The sequence below is a fragment of the Cydia strobilella genome, chromosome 20 (assembly GCF_947568885.1).
Source record: "Cydia strobilella chromosome 20, ilCydStro3.1, whole genome shotgun sequence".
In the NCBI taxonomy this organism is placed as follows: domain Eukaryota; kingdom Metazoa; phylum Arthropoda; class Insecta; order Lepidoptera; family Tortricidae; genus Cydia; species Cydia strobilella.
In genome coordinates, this window is record NC_086060.1 from 1,537,981 (window position 1) to 1,558,870 (window position 20,890).

General features: G+C 39.4%; 1 protein-coding gene across 2 annotated transcripts in view; it reads left to right on the plus strand.

The window, feature by feature from the left end:
- The window catches only part of LOC134750485 (ABC transporter G family member 23), a 137,708-nt gene that overhangs the window by 26,381 nt on the left and 90,437 nt on the right, over positions 1 to 20,890 (plus strand). For both annotated transcript variants that reach the window (XM_063685661.1, XM_063685660.1), the window contains exon 2: positions 11,967 to 12,033. In XM_063685661.1, coding sequence (XP_063541731.1) covers positions 11,972 to 12,033 — 62 coding nt within the window. In that variant the 5' untranslated portion in view covers positions 11,967 to 11,971. The remainder of the gene's footprint in view (positions 1 to 11,966; positions 12,034 to 20,890) is intronic.

Genomic DNA, 20,890 nt, shown 5'->3' on the forward strand with positions numbered 1-20,890 from the left:
TGTCGGAGGACTTCGAGTAGGTGTATGTAAAAAACTCAAATTCGATGATCGTTGTCTTTGGGGCGTCTCACTCCTTTTCCGATTATCGTTGTTTCTTCGGTGTACTTTCTTAGTCTCTGTTGTATTTCTACGTAGTTTCCTATATGCCGTACGTAAACGTGATCTATCTCTATACACAACTTCTTTTGACGAATCTGTATCGAAGGCGGAACTCGACGTAGTTCGATGACTTCTACAATTCTTGTCAAACTTTTGACGAGATTTTCGGCTTTCCGAAGTGATTCTTCGATGACTTTTGGATTTAGAACGTTGGCGTGAACGACTTCTTCGAGAGGACTGCACGTTTTCATCAGTCACACTGGATGTATTAGATTTAGATCTTGCTCGATTACGCTCACGTTTACGCCGTTTACGATCGCGTTTTTTCTTCATTTTTAAATGTTCTGACCACTTCTGATTATAACTACTAGTGGAATCAGTAATAAAAACTATTTATCTGCTGAAATAAGTGGGTTTTAATATCGTTTTCTTACAAAAGCGTCCTTACAGTTTTTACTATTTTCTCTATCTAATGTTTGACATAAGCGTTTTGTTATTTCTCATATCAGTGGCGTTTTGTTCAATCAACAGTTTTAGGTATGCTAAGATATAATACTACAGACATTAACTGGTATTAATCAACTATTAAATATTAACAATACTTATAACCATGTTGATAATGTTTTATAAAACATTAAATTACAATAATACCATAAACTCTTTAGGTACTCAACGTCAGAGAGCTATATATGTCTATCTCACTTTACTACTTTAGGCTCGGTGTAGGCTGTCAAGCCTACAACTAAACCAGTCTATATTACTAATAGGAACAGTCTTAGGAAATATCTAACACTCATGTTTTTTTAACACACATGTATAATATAATATAAATATTTTACTTTCTTCGTATTCGAAATGAAAAGTAGTGTTTAACTCGGGTGAAAGGCACCATTTCAGTCTCGGACTATTGGTGCTCTCACTGCGTTCGAGCCGTTCGAGCGCCAAACTACCTCGACAGAGATGGGTGCCTTTCATCCCTTGGTTAACAATCTTACTTACTTACTCCTCTGGCGCAGCGACCCAAAGTGTGTCTTGGCCTCCAACACGACAGTTCGCCACTGATCCCGGTCCTGTGCAGTTTCTCGCCAGTCTTGGACCTGGAGCTCGCGCAGATCAGCGTCCACCACATCCGCCCATCGGTTAACAATCTACTATTTATTATTATTTCACTGCCATTCCAAGATGTCGGCGACCCGCGGGGCAATTGCGATGTTTTGCAGTAATTGCCCTTTGTCTAATGGCCTTATCGAGTCGGCTTGACATCTTGTCAATGATGAGCATTGTTGTGAAATAGGTTATTTTATAAACAAGTTAATAATTTTCATTTCAAGTAAAATGAAGGAGGAGGTTCTGTATTCGGTTGTGGCAATTTTTTTAAACAAGTTTTTCGCTGATTGTACTTTTCTTTCAACAGGCAACTAATACTTATCGAGACAATTAAAAGAAACCCAAACACAATTAAGTTTAATTGTTTTATCACAGAGTTCCTATTATGTTCACCTCCTGTCCATTATAAGATCAGCTCGATGGCACCATAACATAGCATTGTCAACCAACTTACATATGTATGTAATGACTTACAACTAAAGAAACCAACACCAAGGATCATTCATTAAGTATAGTGGGAGATCTTAAGTCCACCACCTTGCATTTTTGAGACAAAGCAAACCGTTTGGAACAGTTGTTTCTGGGGGTGATCTGAGCTGATTTAGCCCGGTTGCCACGAGGTCCCCCCCAGCAGGTGGGCAGGGGAGAGGGGGGAAAAGTGGCTCCGGCGCGCCTCAATCTAGGCTTTATATCTGCATACATCTAGCAAATATATCAAGTTTGGTGTCTTTTTCGTATAATTCGAGGATAAAGAATTCATTTCTGTGACTAAATTTTCACTCACCCATACAAAAAATACGAGAAATTCAAAATTCAAAAATTTTCTTTACACTTTTTTTTTCGAAAATCCTCTACAAAATTAAAACTATGGCGATTTGCTCTAGAAAAAAAATACCTGTGAATAGCCCAGTTATCCTTCTATATAAAATAGTAAACTTGTCAAACATTTTTCTTTTATAACTCTGTTAAAAAAAATGTTTTGTGTCGCGCGGCGTTCCCGCGTTGTAAGAGCGGTATGCAGCTTTTCGGATTTTTAAGTATGTTTAGATGATTTTTGATGAGTTGTTATTCTTCTGTTCGTAGATTACATTAAAAAATTACTTCTGGACGTGATATATATACAAATATATAAATAAAGACTGGGAAAACTTTACTATTAACTAGCTTTTGCCCGCGACTTCGTGTGCGTGGAGTTAGTAATTTGGGTAGCTTATTTTTTATCCAATATGCTTTTTATCGATTTCCCATACAAACTTCCACCTCCCTTTTCACCCCCTTGATAATTTCTGATATAAAAACCACCTTGTGTCCTTCCCCGGGACTCAAACTATCTCTATATCAAATTTCAACTAAATCGGTCCAGCGGTTTAAGCCTGAAGAGGTAACAGATAGACAGACAGACACACTTTCGCATATATAATACTAGCTTTTGCCCGCGACTTTTATTCAATCTCCTTTTTATTGATTCCCCATATAAACTTCCACCCCCTTTTCACCTTCTTAAGGGGTGAGTTCTGAGATAAAAACTATCCTATGTCCTTCCCCGAGACTCAAACTATCTCTACACTGAATTTCAAGTAAATCGGTTCAGCGGTTTAAGCGTGAAGAGGTAACAGACAGACAGAAAGACACACTTTCGCATTTAAAATATTAGTATGGATTAGTATGGATGTGATAAAATTAACATAGTTAGATGTTTGACAAAAAATGCGGGTTGAAATAAGATATATATTGTTCGCAATTGCCACTACATGCACATAAATATGTCAGTGCATTTTAGTTTTTTTTAACGCAGTTGCACCTCCCTGCGCATTTTGTTTTGCAGCGGCAACGAATAATCTCTAAACAAGCAGCAGCCGCTGCAGGTAGGCTTGTCCATATGGGCTCCCAATAACCTGTTGCTGAGCGGCTATAATATGTCCCCAAACATAGCCTCCTTGGTAAACTGCACAGAGAATAATGTTTACGTAGCGCATCTTCCGTTGGAGGCAGATTCTCTAACTGGAGATTTCTTCGGCACTCATTTACACTCGTACTTGTACCTGATCTGAAATCAGTAACAAAATACATAGTGTTAAAATAAGTCTAGGGTTGACACCTCGTAATTCAAATCTGTTCAGACTTAATAATGTAAGACTTACTTGTCATATAAGACAATAACAATTTTTTCCAATATTGGCAACGCCTGCTCAATATTGCCTTGTTTGCCAAATTTAAATCCCTTCGTTACAGCAGGATATGCGCTCCAAGCTTGAAATACGCTTTTGTCCCCTTTCCACACAAAAAAGAAATAGTGTCGCAACCTGAAAAGGCGTGGAAGAATGGCAAGACTTCTGTCCTTTCTGGTCCTGTAAAATAAATTATACATCTATGCGTTACAAATAAAATCATATATTTAAAGGAAGTTTGCAGCACGTGACCAGTTGCCCTCGTACAGGAAGCAGACACGCGCATGATGGTCCATTATGAGGCTGATGCTGTAGCCCCAGGTCACACAAAAATTATGCTACGCACAGTGGATACTGATGTTGTTGTTCTCGCAGTTGCATGTATATCACAAATGCAGGAGCTCCAAAAGTTATGGGTACATATTGGCACAGGAAAGAATGACCAGTTCCTCTCGTGCCATGCTATTGCATCTTCATTAGGTAACTTTTGTAGTTCCTCCATGAATTGTAAATAAAATAAATAATTCACCGCAGTACGAGACAGGTCACCTGGGCAATTGGTCACGTGCTGCAAACTTTCTTTAAATATATGATTTTATTTGTAACGCATAGATATATAATTTATTTCACAGGACCAGAAAGTACAGTAGTCTTGGCATTCTTCCACACCTTTTCAGGTTGCGACACTGTTTCTTTTTTGTGTGGAAATGTGAAAAAAAGCGTATTTCAAGCTTGGAGGGCATATCCTGCTGTAACAGAGGGATTTAAATACGACAAACAAGGCAATACTGAGCAGGCGTTGCCAAATTTGCCAATATTGGAAAAATTTGTTATGGTCTTGTATCACAAGTAAGAGTCTTACATTTTTAAGTCTGGACAGATTTGAATTACGAGGTGTGAATTGATCCCTAGACAGTATTTTAACACTATGCATTTTGTTACTGATTTCAGGTCAGGTACAAGTACGAGGTACGAGTGTAAATGAGTGCCGAAGAGTACTTTATACAATAAGAAATCTCCAGTTAGAGCAGGGTTTCTTAAAGTGGGGTCCACGGACCCCTTAGGGGTTCGTAGCATGTTTATCAGGGGTCCGCAGTAAGTCAAATACCTACTGTAAACATACTTATTAGGAAATGTTGTAATAAACTTGACGAAACCTAAGTGTAATGAAACTTATAATAAAAGTAAATTTTAAAATATAAATAAGGGTTTTTATAATTTTTCTAAAATATATTTTAACCGGGGTCCGTGGAATTGTTTAAATTGTGAAAATGGTCCGTGACAGCAAAAAGTTTAAGAAACCCTTGAGTTAGAGAATCTGCCTCCAACAGAAGATGCCCTACGTAAACATATTCTCCGTGCAGTTTACCAAGGAGGAGTTTGGGGAGGAGGTTTGGGGACAGATTATACCCTCTCAGCAACAGCTACCATGCCCTGCTGACTGGGGCTGGTCCAAACAAAATGGTTATTGGGAGCCCATATGGACAAGCCGACCTGCGGCGGCTGCTGCTTGTTTGGAGATTATTCGTTGCCGCTGCAAAACAAATGAGCAAGGAGGTACAACTGCGTTAAAAAAACTAAAATGTATGGACCTATGTGCATGTAGTGTCAATTGCGAACAATAGATATCTAATTTTAACCCGCATTTTTGTCAAACATCTAACTATGCTAATTTTATCACATTTATAATAACTACTGGCAAATTTATAAAATGTAGGCGCGAAGGGATATCGTCCCATATAAAATTTGAATTTCGCGCCTTTTTCTGCTAACATGATTTGCTTGACCAACTATATATCACATCCAGAAGTAATTTATTAATGTAATCTACAATCAGAAGAATAACAACTTGTCAGAAATCATCTAAACATACTTAAAAATCCTAAAAGCTGCATACCGCTCTTACAACGCGGGTACGCCGCGCGACACAAAACTTTTTTTTAACAGAGTTATAAAAGAAAAATGTTTGACAAGTTTACTATTTTATATAGAACGATAACTGGGCTATTCACAGGTATTTTTTTTCTAGAGCAAATCGCCATAGTTTTAATTTTGTAGAGGATTTTCGAAAAAAAAAGTGTAAAGAAAATTATTGAATTTTGAATTTCTCGTATTTTTTGTATGGGTGAGTGAAAATTTAGTCACAGAAATGAATTCTTCATCCTCGAATTATACGAAAAAGACACCAAACTTGATATATTTGCTAGATGTATGCAGATATAAAGCTTAGAGTGGGGCGCGCCGGAGGCACTTTTCCCCCCCCTCCCCTGCCCACCTGCTGGGGGGAACCTCGTGGCAACCGGGCTAAATCAGCTCAGATCACCCCCAGGAACACCTGTTCCAAGCGGTTTGCTTTGTCTCAAAAATGCAAGGTCCCCTTAGAAAACGGGATCTAAGATCTCTAGCTAGTAATACTAAAACCCGTTCAAGCGAATACGGCCCAATACCTAAATTGGGCCGCTGAAGACCCTGAAGTTTTAGTTCAATCGAATAATGGGAAGTGGGTATATTAGCTTGCTATAGCGGGTGTAGGTATAATAATAACCGGCACTGAAGTTAAACAGTTTATTATACTTAAAGAACACGGTTTATGATACAATACAGTCCACTATACGTTAAAATTACTAAAACTATTACAATTCAATGCTATGATACTCGTGATCGGTCGTAGGGTCGGATACGCGCACACGTCTATACACAAAGATACCGGCTACTAAACTAAAACTCGCGCGCAGCGCTGTTGCCTTCCGCGCGATACTCAAACATGGCCGAGCACGCGACTACTATAAATTGACCCGCGGCTTAGTCTGTTAATACGCGAGCCGGGGTCTACTTAGATTAGCTCTATTGGGAAGATGCCCACTAGGCGTGCTATCTCGTACTAACGCACGCTTAGGCATCCCGTCTCTGTCACACGCTATAGACTCCCCCTCGAGTTCATGAAGACGCCCACGTCCATGGACTCGCACAACACCCTGGTCTTGGCTACGTGGACGACCTCTATTTCGTTTAGGCACTGTGGGAGAAGGAAGCACATCATCTCTACCATTAAAACGAACGAGCTGAGAGGAGTGATACTTGCCCAGAACCTCACCGGCTGAGTTAGGATCAGCGACCAGGTAAGTTGTCGGACTAACCTTAACAACCTGGTAAGGACCACCTCTTTTCGGCACAAACTTGGCCGAGGCGTTCTTTGCTGCATTGCTAAGAACAAGTGACTTAATGAGAACACTGTCCCCGAAGTCAAATACGTCACCTGGCTGACGAGACTCGTCAGCATGTTCCTTACGTCTGTTCTGCTGAGCTTCTACCCGATCTCGTACCGCTGACAGGGAACTAATAAGCGAGCGAAGATATGGCGTAACCTGAGGAACAATGCTTTCCGTGTCGAGAACGGCTCTTAAATCATAACTAACCTTTATAATATCCGCCAGCATCGTCTCTATTTCCGCTTGCATCACCTCCTTCGCAGGCGTGACACGGTAAGGCGGCGCCGCGATAGGCGCATGGTCGCCCGTGTCGATCCTGTGCTTAGCAAAAGGAGTTGGCCCTCCCCCTGGCTCAAACAGGTCCTTGTTTCCAGGGAGCAACTGGGCAAGCAACTCGTGTTGTTGCGCGTTGAGCAAAGTGGCTTCATTCTCCCGAAGCACCTCTAAAGCAGCAACACACAGAGCTGGAGGTGACACGTTTTCAAACTGTAACCCATACTTTTGTTTACTATTCTCAGCGAAATACCAGAGATCATTGCGAAAATCAATGATTAAACCGAAATCCTTAAGGAAATCTATTCCTAGGAGAGACTCGTTACTAACGGCATCAGGAAAAATCACAAAACTAGTTTTTCTTGTCTTGTGTTCCAGTGTCACCTCCACCTCCGCGGTGAGTACAGTCATATTCCTACTAACACCGTCTGCCAACCTAACACTCATTGTTGACGACACTAACGGGTGTCCTTTACTTCGCAGGAAAGCGTATAACGTGTGACCGGCAACACTAGCCTTAGCCGCAGGATCAACAAGCGCAGAGCCGCGCGCCCCAAGAATATTTAAAATCATAATAGGGCGGGGAGAAGCCTTGACATTGACCTGACAAACATCAATTTTATCACCACAAACTTGATTTTTATTACAAAATAAAGTTTGACTAACATTATTACAAGACAGACTTTGACTATCGTCATTACAAAATGAACTTTGATTTTCATCATTACAAAATAAAGCCTGTACGTAACTAAAATCACCCACGGCATGCGTAGGGTTACCTCCTCCATAGTGCGCAGGCGAAGGGTTAGCGGGCGGCGCGGCGGCGGTTGTCCCTGGCACGGTCGCATCGCCCGCTCCGCGCGCCGCTATACCGTCGCCGGCGGCGTAAGTATCGCTCTCTCGCGAACACTCGTGAGCGCGCGCAGGACCTTCGCTGAGCCGTATGGCGGGAATTTCGCCGTGCCGTACACGCACCTTCGTGGCGTCGGGCGGCGTTGGTGATGCATGTTGCGACGAGTCGTGTCCGCTCGACCCGCCCTGGCGCGGGTTAGCGGCGTCGTCGACGTGACAGGATACTACGTCGAGCGAATAAAACGACAGCCCCGATTTAGAGTTACAATTAGGACACTTAGACCGAATAACATTAGGGGCACCGCAACCGTAACACTTAACTAGATTAACTTCCTTAACGACTTTATTTTCTACGCACTTATCACTTTTCCCTAACTTTTCACAATTGTCTTTACTGTGCCCGCCGCGACGACAGTAAACGCAATATAAACGACGAGGTTTGACGTCAGCTTGATCGGAAGAACGCGGCGACGACGCACGCGACGTTGAAGCGCTGGCTTCGTCGGCGGCGCGTTGCGTAGCAACGCCGCTCGCACCGCTGGCGCGCGACCTTGCGCGATTCGGCGAAACGCTCGCTGCCGTAGTACTTTGACGATCGCTCGACTTCTTTGCCGCAACGGGTACATGATTCTCTTTGCGTGAATCTTCAATACTTTGACAATGTTTCAATAATGTATCAAACGTATCTATGTTTTCTCTTTTTAACCTTTTACGTATGCGGCGGTCTAAGAGCCCGAATACCATATCTATTTGGACTCGCTCGCTTAAGTCTTCTGGTGGCAACTTAGCTAACAATGCTCTGGCTTTTGAAACAAAAATCTCTGTATTTTGTTCACCTTGAACCAAAGAGAAAAGCTCTGTGTATATTACAAAAGGAGGGCGGCGCTCGCCGAAAGCACTTCGCAGCTTGTCGAGCGCATCTTCCCACGTCCTTACTTGTGATTTTACACCTTGCCACCAAACTCCTGCATCCTTAGTGAGTAGCAGCGACAGACCGCGTACAGCATTTTCGTCCGTAATATGCATGCATGACTTGTAACTTTCAATGTTATCAATGAAACTTTCTAGATGCTCTTCTTTGCTGCCGCTGTAACGAGCCGTACATTGAGCAAAGTTACCATTAACTGAAGCGAATGTAGCAGCCGCAGCGATGGCAGCAGCCGTGGCGTCGGCCTGTGACGGAGTTGAAGACCTCACCTCGCGAAGCAGTTGCTGACAAAACTCGTTTTGAGATTGTTGCAAGGTGGTCAACATCGTCGTCAGGGTTTCCTGGTTCATTGTGATGTTCTCGTTGACTGACTCGGTGCTCCCGTGTGAACCCAACGAGAGTCTACCACCACGACGCCGACTTTTTGGAGGCATTTTCTAGACAAGTCACGGCCGGTAGGTACTCTTGGTGAACGCGCGATCGAACGTTCCAGACCCAAAAACGTTGGGCGGCCAGAATATAGCGGGTGTAGGTATAATAATAACCGGCACTGAAGTTAAACAGTTTATTATACTTAAAGAACACGGTTTATGATACAATACAGTCCACTATACGTTAAAATTACTAAAACTATTACAATTCAATGCTATGATACTCGTGATCGGTCGTAGGGTCGGATACGCGCACACGTCTATACACAAAGATACCGGCTACTAAACTAAAACTCGCGCGCAGCGCTGTTGCCTTCCGCGCGATACTCAAACATGGCCGAGCACGCGACTACTATAAATTGACCCGCGGCTTAGTCTGTTAATACGCGAGCCGGGGTCTACTTAGATTAGCTCTATTGGGAAGATGCCCACTAGGCGTGCTATCTCGTACTAACGCACGCTTAGGCATCCCGTCTCTGTCACACGCTATATTGCAAGTTTTAACCCGTACAAACATATTAACTATTAAAAGAAAAGCCTGTATAGGGCTTGGCAGTGGGTGATCCCCATTGGTGTGAAGTTTTAAGTTAAAGGACATATTATTAGCACTGAGTTTATTGATCAGTCGTAGATTAAAGCACAGTTTAATTACTAGGATCAAACACTGGTTTATGGAAATATATCTTAATTAGAGATTGAGACGAAAACATGGATGCTTATACAGTTCGGCTTTTGAAAGGGAAGAGAGCGAGTTGCCATCAGCATGCAAAACTCAAGTAACACATTATGAGCATACCAATATTTTAATAATACCATATGTAAAAATGAACATTAACAACAAACACTTGTTAAATAAATAGACTAGTGGAAATTAACTGAAATGTTCAGGTTTTAAATGGTCTTGGTTGTGCCCCTTCGCCGACTGGTAGGTAGATATATTTAGAGGACATATAGTTATAAGACGCGTCAATGTCAATTGTGTTAAGTTAACGAGGGATATATTAAGTAAATAATTAATAATACAATATTTAAAGAACCTTTGCATTGAACAAACGACGTAAATATACGCTTATACGGAGCATTTACATACGTCGTACATACTTATAGAGTAGTAGAGTACTAAAATCATTGCCTTTACAATTGGCTTAGGCGTAGTTAGAATAAAATTATGCTTTTCACGCTTGCCAGTTGCCGTACACATGATGGTACTTATGATTTAATTCGTCGGAATAAGAATTGCCAGCCTCAAGTTACGAAACGGCCTCGCCTCACTATCACGCTCAAAACTTTTATATCTACAATTCGTATTCTAGTCACAATAGTATGCAGATTCCTATAAAAACGCGCGTAAAACACTGCTAATTGTATTCAAATGTGATTATTCTGATGTTCTGATCGACACAAAGGAATATCTCGTTTCTGTCAAAATGTCTATGCTATTTTATTCTCTATTTCTCTCTAGGTTTTAGTACCCCCAGCCGGGCTAGCACATGATTGGCGCGAGAGTATCTCGCCGCGACATAGACTACTCGTCTCCCTTTAATTCATACAGTTAGTAAAAGACGGGTAGTCTATCTCGCGGCGAGATACTGTCGCGTCAATCATGTGCTCGGCCTACTGTAGCGGTTAGTAACTTAGTACCCTTACATTCTGCAATTTATTTATTTTTTATTTTTTTAATTTTATTTGAAAATATGTTACACGACTTTACAGAAATCCAATGCGCCATGAAACTTAAAATTAACATTAAACAAACAGGTTATTAAAAATAACAATCAGGTACAAACAAATAACACAATTACAAATAATTATTACTAATTAAACTTTCACGGATGTAGGCCTCGCATCCATCACCTCACAGAATCTCAGGCATTCATGATAAAATGATAACTTTGTCTTCGAAAAACCAAAAAACGTCGCTGGAATTACTGTCAATATCATAAACCCAATGACGTATGACCAGAACACCGGTTTACGCAAGCACGTTTAAAGTTAAATTATAAGCGATTTAATACTTAACACTACTTAAAAATTTACTCTGTTAACCATTAATAAGAGCTACAATCAAATGACAAGTATAATGATCGAAAACATGCTCTTAAAATCTCGTGTTCGTGACAAGGTTGGAAATCTTGAATATTAATGGATTATCGTCGAATTTGAAGGAAATAACTTTAATAGACTAAGATGTTTGGTGTAGGTTGAAACAAAATACTTGTTATTTCTTTGGTCTTATGCGTATTTAACAATCATAAGACTTAGGTATAGGCTAATTTTAATTAAGTAATTTGATTGTTATTTGTATTTAAGCTTTCCCTTATTTATTTTTTACATTGTGATTACTAGTCCATCTACTGGGCCTTACTGAAAATCAGCGTCGCGGAGTGTGCCATGTTGGCTCACACCGTGACACCAAGCTGAGTAAGGACCATTTAGCGCAACCTCATTCTGTTTAATTATTTCTAGTTTTAGTCTTGTTATGTTGTGCTAATAAATGCTTTTTCTTTCTTTTTTTCTTTCTTATTTTTGCAGCAACCTTTGGTCCTTTGCATATTAAGGGTAAGTAGTTAGATTTCAACGAACTTTTTATACAATATTCTTCATGATGAGTTCGACAGACGCGATCGCCCGGTGGCTACTATAGGACTAGTATTAATTAATTAATTCTAAACACATCAATTAGTATAAAAATGTGGTATTACGAAAGTTCGTATTTTAACCACGGCGCACTGTCATCACTAAGCTTCATGTCATCATTAAGCTCTCCGAACTTTGCACATAGCCAATATTGATAAGAATGATAAGCTATAATCCTAGATTTCCCCATTTGTAAAATATTGTGTATATGAGAACTTTGAGTAGTTATATTAGTTTACAAACATATTTTCTTCTTTTTCAGACAAAATGGCGACACCTACAGAGTTACCAGCAGAACGAGTGAAGCAGATGTTCAGCTGGACCACTGCGTAAGTCCTTACATTGTACATAGGTGGCGCTGTTGTCAAACCATTTGGTTACAACTGTCGCAGTGAATAAATACACTATAGTGTGGAAAAAACCGGGCAAGTGCGAGTCGGACTCGCGCACGAAGGGTTCCGTACTTTGTAGTATTTGTTGTTATAGCGGCAACAGAAATACATCATCTGTGAAAATTTCAACTGTCTTGCTATCACGGTTCATGAGATACAGCCTGGTGACAGACAGACAGACGGACAGACGGACAGCGGAGTCTTAGTAATAGGGTCCCGTTTTTACCCTTTGGGTACGGAACCTTAAAAAATGAATGGGTACTGGGGTGTGGGGTGCGACTTTTGAATTTTGATGATTGTAAAAGTGCCGATGTGGTCTAGGATTGCTTACCTAAGAGATTCTATCTAATAGTCTATTCACTCGATTTGAAAAGATCCAAATTATAGTAGGCTGAGAATCTGGGAATAGATTAGCAGGAAGTGAGTTCCATCCACACCTTAGCTGCAGCATAGAGTAACTTATACTAGAGCGGTACTGTCATAGTAAATTTTGTAACCCCAGTAAATTCACTGCCATCTGTCGACACACTTTAAAACTAAAATTGAAGATTTGTAAAAATACGATAAAATGTATTTAAATATAGATAAATGATTTTTTTTATTTGCATTAATTATTTTGATGATTTTGACCCATGTTCTTTCACTGATATGCGTTAAAATTGTTAAATAACAAACGAAACCGTCAACGCCATCTATACGAATGTAGGCCAAAACTAGTAGCGCCCTCTGAACGAGAATCAAATTTTCTTGATTTTCGAGGCACGTTTTTTCCTTAGACTGTATCCATCTATTACGGAGTTATATCTGTCTTTGGCTGCAGTTTACCGCTCTCAAGCAAAATCAATAGGAATCGTCTGCGCTAAGTTTGCATCGAATTGGAACATTGGAAGTGACAATATGTGGTAGTGCCATACCGCTCGAATATGCAAGAGCGACAGAGAGATATTTCGATTTTAGTTGTTCGCGGCCTACCCTCGCAAAGGCAACAAGAGACAGAGGCAGCAATAGCTATGTCTATGTCTATGTCTAGCACTTGCGTGAAAACCTAGCAAGCTCCCGAACGGCCGACCTCTATAAGTAGGCTTATTCATCAAAAAATCTCATTAAATTTAAAGCAACCTTAAGTTTACTTACTCAGCGTCATATTTGCGTAGTTTTATCAATGTTTGGACATTACTTAATTATCTTGTCCGCGTTTTCCTTCACCGACACCCAGACAGGTGATATTTCGACATCCGTCAGCCATTTTTTGATGGTCAACGTAAGGTCGACTACTTTAAAAGATCGGATCATCATCTTCCTCGCGTTGTCCCGGCATTTTGCCACGGCTCATGGGATCCTAGGGTCCGCTTGGCAACTAATCCCACGGATTGGCGTAGGCACTAGTCTTTACGAAAGCGACTGCCATCTGACCTTCCAACCCAGAGGGTAAACTAGGCCTCATTGGGATTAGTCCGATTTCCTTACGATGTTTTCCTTCACCGAAAAGCGACTGGTAAATATCGAATGATATTTTGTACATAAGTTCCGAAGAAGTCATTGGTACGAGCCTTTAAAAGATGGACATAGGTACAATTTTTAGGTGCTACGAAGTGACAAGTGGCGTAAAATAGTTCATTTAGTTCTTCTAGGGGTATCACTTTCAATTCGCTTCTACATAAACAATGAGTCACTTTTAGAGCATGAGGAACGAAAAAGCGTTTAAACTTCTATTGCTATTTTAACAAAAAAGTGTTTTTAAACAAACTCCCAAGTAGGTAATAACATGTAATAACCTTTATCTTTGACATGTATTTTTTTTAAATAGGGAATATTACGCGAAATTCTGCGTAGGGGGCGCACTACCACAATCTGAGGGTCTAAAGCGAAACAAGAAAATCGAAATTTCGTTATCTAACATCTCTGTCACTTGCATATTCGAGCGATAAAGCGATAAAGAGACATATAGATTTCGGATTCGCTTTTCCCGGTAGGTCCTCTGTAAACAAACCGCCTTGGTGCATCAATGTAATATTTTATTATCTCTAAAAATTTGTCAAAAACCTGTTAGAGGTACAGTATGTATAAGTTACTCTATGGTTTACTAAAAAGGCTAGTGCTGCACTCTGGTGGCAGAACATTGCAGTAATATCCCCTATTTTAGGTAGCACAGCTAATTTTACATTCGTGATGATTCCTACATTCTAGATCGATAGCTTTGCTACCCCTTTCACGCCACAGATTCTAAGAAAATCATATGCAAAAAACTAGTATCAAAACCCGTCATTTCTTGAGAGAAATGAGAGACACTAGACATATCTACATAACATCCTCCATGATGCAAGTATTACGAGAGCTGACCCGGTGACGCAAGAGCCACTTTCGAGTGCCACCCGGCGGCGCGGGCGCAGGCCCGATAACCCAGATGCTGGGATAATTCACAGGCTAATATCGAACTTATTTGCTTTTACCTTTCTCTTGTGTTTGATAAAGTTGCATGGGTATTAAATATAGTGTAATGGAGATATAAATGATGAAAAATGGGAGTGCTTTTATAATCTTATCTAGTTATCATTTAAAAAACCGGCCAAGTGCGAGTCGGACTCGCCTACCGAGACAGACGGACACACGGACAGCGAAGTCTTAGTAATAGGGTCCCGGCCGTTTTATTTTACCCTTTGGGTACGGAACCCTAAGAAGACTCGTTATAATTGAAGCGTTTGTTTCCTAATTTAAGCTCTGAAACCCTGAAAAAAGTGATTTGACTTATGTCTATGTAGCTTTCAGTAGACGCTGTAATTATTAAAAAATCTACCCTACAAGTGGTCCTTATTTGACGAAGTTATATTTTTCTACGGGGCACCCACTTAATTTAAAATCTACCACAAAAAAAAACCAATGTAATTTTTTTTCAGAATTTTTAGTTTTAATCATGTGTCGATATATGGCAGTATATTTTTTTTATACCACGTCGGTGGCAATTAAGCATATTAGGGACTACAAAATTTACTATGACAATAACCCTCTATACTATCTACTCTCTTTGATATTATGTTTAAAACTTTTCCACATGAAAGAGCAACGCCATCTGTTATTATCGGTCTTAAACCGGTTCCATCTCACCATCTATTGGTGTAATAGCGTACTCGTTCTCGATGTAGTTACTTACTTTATAACTAGATGGCGCCAATGGTACAATTGTGGCTTGGCTACATAATATGGCTTGGCTACATAATATAATAATTATTTTATATGATATGGTTTGCGGTTACTTTGACAGTATTATGTCTAGTTTATTGCGTGTCTATAATTATTATGACTCGGTCATTTCCTTGTGGTATGCATATATGCAAATGTAGCTGGAAATAAATTACCTATAGGAATATCAAATGCTATTTTTTCTTGATCAAATTTTTCGTTTGTTTCTAAGTGACCTAGGATAATCGTGTTTATAGGGTAAAACAGCTTTCTATAGATATAAGTATAGTAGGAGATCAACGTGCTCACTAGCGCCACTGCTAAATAATTGTAATTATTTAAATTTAACGATAGATATTTAAAAAAGGGGGCCACTACGTACTGTATTTTGTATTTAAGTACCTTTTGAATACATCAAACTAGTTTTTATGTTGCTGGATTCGTCGATCTATGAACTCAAAACAAAACTGGCCGTTTTAGCCTCCTAAGTACGTAGGGGCGTATACACGTGGCACGTGGGGGTTGTATATATTCCAAAATCTATTTTGAACTTTTGGTGAGTAACTAAGGGTTCCAAATTCAAAAACAAAACAAATGCTTTTAGGTCTCAGGAGGTTAACTTTGAACGCATAGAGAGACGAATCCAGCAACGTAATAGTTATTTACGATACAAGTGCGGAAAAGAGGAAATTCGAAACGAGTGGCGATAAATTAACACACGTCCGCAGGGAGTGTTTTAAATCGACACGAGTTGTGAATTAAGATTAGATCCTAAGTATGCATGTAATATTGCTATGCCCCCACGGGGTCCATGTGGAACTACCAAGAATTTGTAATACCTATAAAACCATGGTTGCAATAAATAAATATGAAATATGAATTACCTATTCGCACGTGTATCGTACAACGTTTTACAGTACATATGGCTCTTTAAACTTTCGACATGTGCACAAAAAGTGCTCTTTTACGCACTAGTGCGAGAAAGTAGCAACATATGTACTGTAAAAACTATTGTAATGAAAAGATATTTTAATACAAAATACAGTAAAAAGTACTCGCACTTGTCCGGTTTTTTACGTTACGAGGAAGTACCCTACTGGGCTGCTCTACATAATATACATATCTGCATGAAAAACACGCTATATACGTATAATATGTAAATAACCTATGGTCATAACCAGTCCGTCGACTGTTCACCTCAAACTGAGGTCACCAGTTTTGGGTAAAACGGTTGTCTTGGACAATTTTTGCATTTTAATGTATAAATACTAGTTTTTCGGCTAGCCCTATGGCGACTTGTGGGGCAATTAATTTTGGTTTGCGTGTAACACATTTACCATAGAGTAACTTATACTAGAGCGGTACTGTCATAGTACATTTTGTAACCCCAGTAAATTCACTGCCATCTGTCGACACACTTTAAAACTAAAATTGAAGATTTGTAAAAATACGATAAAATGTATTTAAATACAGATAAATGATTTTTTTATTTGCATTAATTATTTTGATGATTTTGACCCATGTTCTTTCACTGATATGCGTTAAAATTGTTAAATAACAAACGAAACCGTCAACGCCATCTATACGAATGTAGGCCAAAACTAGTAGCGCCCTCTGAACGAGAATAAATTTTTCTTGATTTTCGAGGCACGTTTAGACTGTATCCATCTATTACGGAGTTATATCTATCTTTGTATTTACATAAGGTATCTACTTTCTTTATGTATATATGTGACGTTCTCAATCAAAAAGTAACCACTGTCGCTTACCATAAAGACGAAGTTTGCTTGTATCTTTATACGAATAACCTGTCAGAGCGTACTTATGGCAATCGAAAATGTGGTACGTTTTGATTGAGAACATCACATACACTTACTAGCTTTTGTCCGTAATTTCGTATGCGTGGAATGATGACGATGATTGATAAAAACCGGACAAGTGCGAGTCGGACTCGCCCACCGAGGGTTCTGTACTTTTTAGTATTTGTTGTTGTAGCGGCATCAGAAATACATCATCTGTGAAAATTTCAACTGTCTAGCTATCACGGTTCATGAGATACAGCCTGGTGACAGACAGACAGACGGACAGACGAACAGACGGAGAGACGGACAGCGGAGTCTTAGTAATAGGGTCCCGTTTTTACCCTTTGGGCACGGAACCCTAAAAACCATCCTATGACCTTCCCCGGGCCTCAAACTATGTCCATACCAAATTTCATCTAAATCGGTTCAGCGGTTTAAGCATGAAGAGGTAACAGACAGAGTTTCTTTAGCATTTGTAATATTAATATTAGTTATAGCAAACAGAGTATAAGATAGTAAAAATCTCTTTGGTTATAGTTATTATAGGGATATTTAAATAAGAGAGCTTACCAATCCTAGAATCTAGAATCCTACAAATAAGAAACATTCGAGAACAAACAACATTATTAGATAATATGTTCTCATTAACATTACATTACTTAAATAACTCGTTACACCAATTGTTCTAAAATTACAAATTACGCAACCATTATATCTGATATAAAACGTTGTATGTAACTATATATACAGCCTTCTCAAACAATTTAGCTGACTATTGATAACTCCTGTTGCCATAGCCATAAGATCTTATAAAGGTCAGTTAATTCGAAAGCTATGAATTTATTATTTAAGTTAAGATTGTTTTTTCTTCTTTTTTTATTTATAGTATCACATAATAAATAACCGAGTAAAGTTGGATTAAAAGTCCGAGTTAGAGGTTACTTTGGGAATTAATTCTATCGAGCGAAGTGTCATAATTCGTGAATCGGAAGCTATGATATTAAAGATAATATAGTCAAGAACTACATATATTTTTTCCACGTCTGCGAATATCAACGCCTCTTAGAAAAACAGGATCATATAAGGAGATTTTTCGCCTTCTGGCTCAGGGAACCGCCTTAAGCTGTTGTAAATGATAGTTTGCTTTAGGCTTGATATTCTGTTTTGTTTTTCCGCTTTCTAACCCCCTGCTCTCGCTTATAATTTAATAATGTTAGGTAACTGTGGTAGGTAATCATTGATTTTTTTGACGTGATAACGTCTTATAAATTGGGTACGGAACCCTAAAAATAAACCTTGATATGGCTCACGAATCTACTTTCAGTATAGTAACATTGATATAAGAAATAGGAAACTAGCTTCCGATGGATCTGAATCGGACCGAATATTCTCGGTATAATATGGTTGTAGATTGTAGAGTTAGACGTCATAATAAGTAACGAAGTTTGTGTTTAAAATAATACTTGCACCGTCTAGGCTATCAAAATCCCTGCCAACTTAGTTTGATCTAACTCTAACTTACTCGGAAATGTATGTTAAACGTGTTTGCCGACGTTTATACTTATTTGTAACTATTTTTGCGTAGGTACACATATTAGCATACAACACCAAAGTACTTCTATTATCTCGAGCGTCCGTCACCTTTGACTGAGAACTCTTGAAACCTTCAATCTTACGCCTGAGTATATTTTTAGAGTCAAGTGCAAAATGTATGTGCTTGTTTTTTTTTTTATATAAGATACAAACGAGCAGACGAATTGGGACGCGATACCAACACCAGACGGTTGCAAGTGTGTTGCCGGCCTCTAGTACTCCCTGTACGCTCTTTTCTGGAAGGTTTGAAGGTCGTACCGGTCGGGAAATACCGCAGCCACCGCAGGCGACTGTTTGTTCTGCAGTTTAGCTGTGCGAGGCAGGCAGGCAGTTTAGCTGTGCGAGGTGCGAGGCAAGCAGGCAGTTTAGCTGTGCGAGGCAGTCAGGCAGTTTAGCTGTGCGAGGCAGGCAGGCAGTTTAGCTGTGTGAGGCAGGCAGGCAGTTTAGCTGTGCGAGGCAGGCAGGCACTTTCTGGTGAAATGCGCAGTAGAGGACTGCCAACCATCTAAGTGGTGAAATAATTGTGTTTTTAACAACACCTCACACTCTTTGTTGCATCTGCTGCTATAGTATTTTTCAAACACGAAGGGTACGGTGACAGGTGACATGTGAATACAATTTTGGCAGATTTGGCGTTTATAGTTTTAAGGTTATAAATTGTATGGAGAAGACACCTATCACCGTACCCTTCGTGTTTAAAAAATACTATAACTGTAGGTACAGTGAGCTGCGAAATTGCATGGAGAAATCAATGGATGAATTCATTGATAAAGTCGCCATTCACTTTTACGGCTGATTGTACTTACATACTTTGTATCATAGTAAAATTGTTCTTTTCTACAACAAATATTGGACAGAAACCATTAGTTTTCCACAAATTTCCACCATTACCTCAAAGCGTGATCCCCACGATCAACCGTAACCGCTCGTTAGTGTAATTGGCTCCTAACCGCCGGTTACCCAGCCGTTAGTTACGCCACTTGGGCTGAAACTGTCTTTGCCTTGAGGCCAATTCGATCGTACATTTAGATATCTAAATGATGTTATTCTGCTATCGTTTACACGCGTATTTCGCTCGAACTTGTCCGTACATTTATTGGCGCGAGCGAGCCGCACGGGTGAATGATAACAAATTGAAATCATTTAGATTTTGATGTCAAAATGTACGTTTGAATTGGCCTTTGACTAACGCCTAGAGCTATGATTTCTAATTCGAGGAAAGTGTTTTGAGTGTTACAATGAACTCATAAAACTTGATATCAATATAAGATAAGATAAGATAAGATAACATTTATTGTATAACTGTGTACAGAGATGTTGGCAATAATACATTTAAGATGCAACAGTTTGTCTATCACGGACGTACAATATACTTAAGACTAACCTATAACTAAATAACAAAATTAATACATGCATGCACTATTGTCATAAGCGTCAAATTCTTTCATGCTGTAGAACACTACTAATAAGCCATTTTTTTAGAATGGTTTTAAATTGTTTGCATTCGACTGACTTTATTTCAACAGGCAACTTGTTAAAAACTTTTATTGCTGCAATGTAGGCACTTTTATCCATAAGTTTATTGTTCACCTTTGGGATACGATAATTATATTTATATTGCACGCGCAAGTTATCATTAATTGAGGACAGTTTTGTGAAATACTCTCCATTGCGCTTTACAAAGAGGCAAAGCTCGAGTATGTAGATTCCAGTTAGAGTCAAAATCTGCTTTTCCTTGAAAACATTTCTAACTGAGTGACGGTGGTGCAAGTGAAACATGTTTCGTAAGCATCTTTTTTGTAACCTGAATGTAGTAAGAACATCAACAGAGTCACCCCAATAAATTATGCCATAAGTGAGTTGTGAATGTACATTTCCATAGTATGCGCTCTTAACTACATTTTCTGAACATGTTTCAGAGAGTATAGACAAGGCATAAGCTGCTTTTGCAATTTTACAGTTTAAATCAGCAATGTGAGACTTCCAATTGAGATGAGAATCTATTGTAATTCCTAGGAATTTAGCACTGTCCACTTGTTCTATTGGCACCGCTTCTTGTGTTACGGTGATAGACATAGGTGAAGTTCTATAATTTCTAAATTGAACGAGTTTTGTTTTGTTTAAGTTAACATTAAGGTTTAGTGTTGTTTATATTGTGTTCAAGTTGCTCATCAGTTAGTGATCCTGAAAATAAAAGTGTAGCGTCATCAGCAAATAGAACG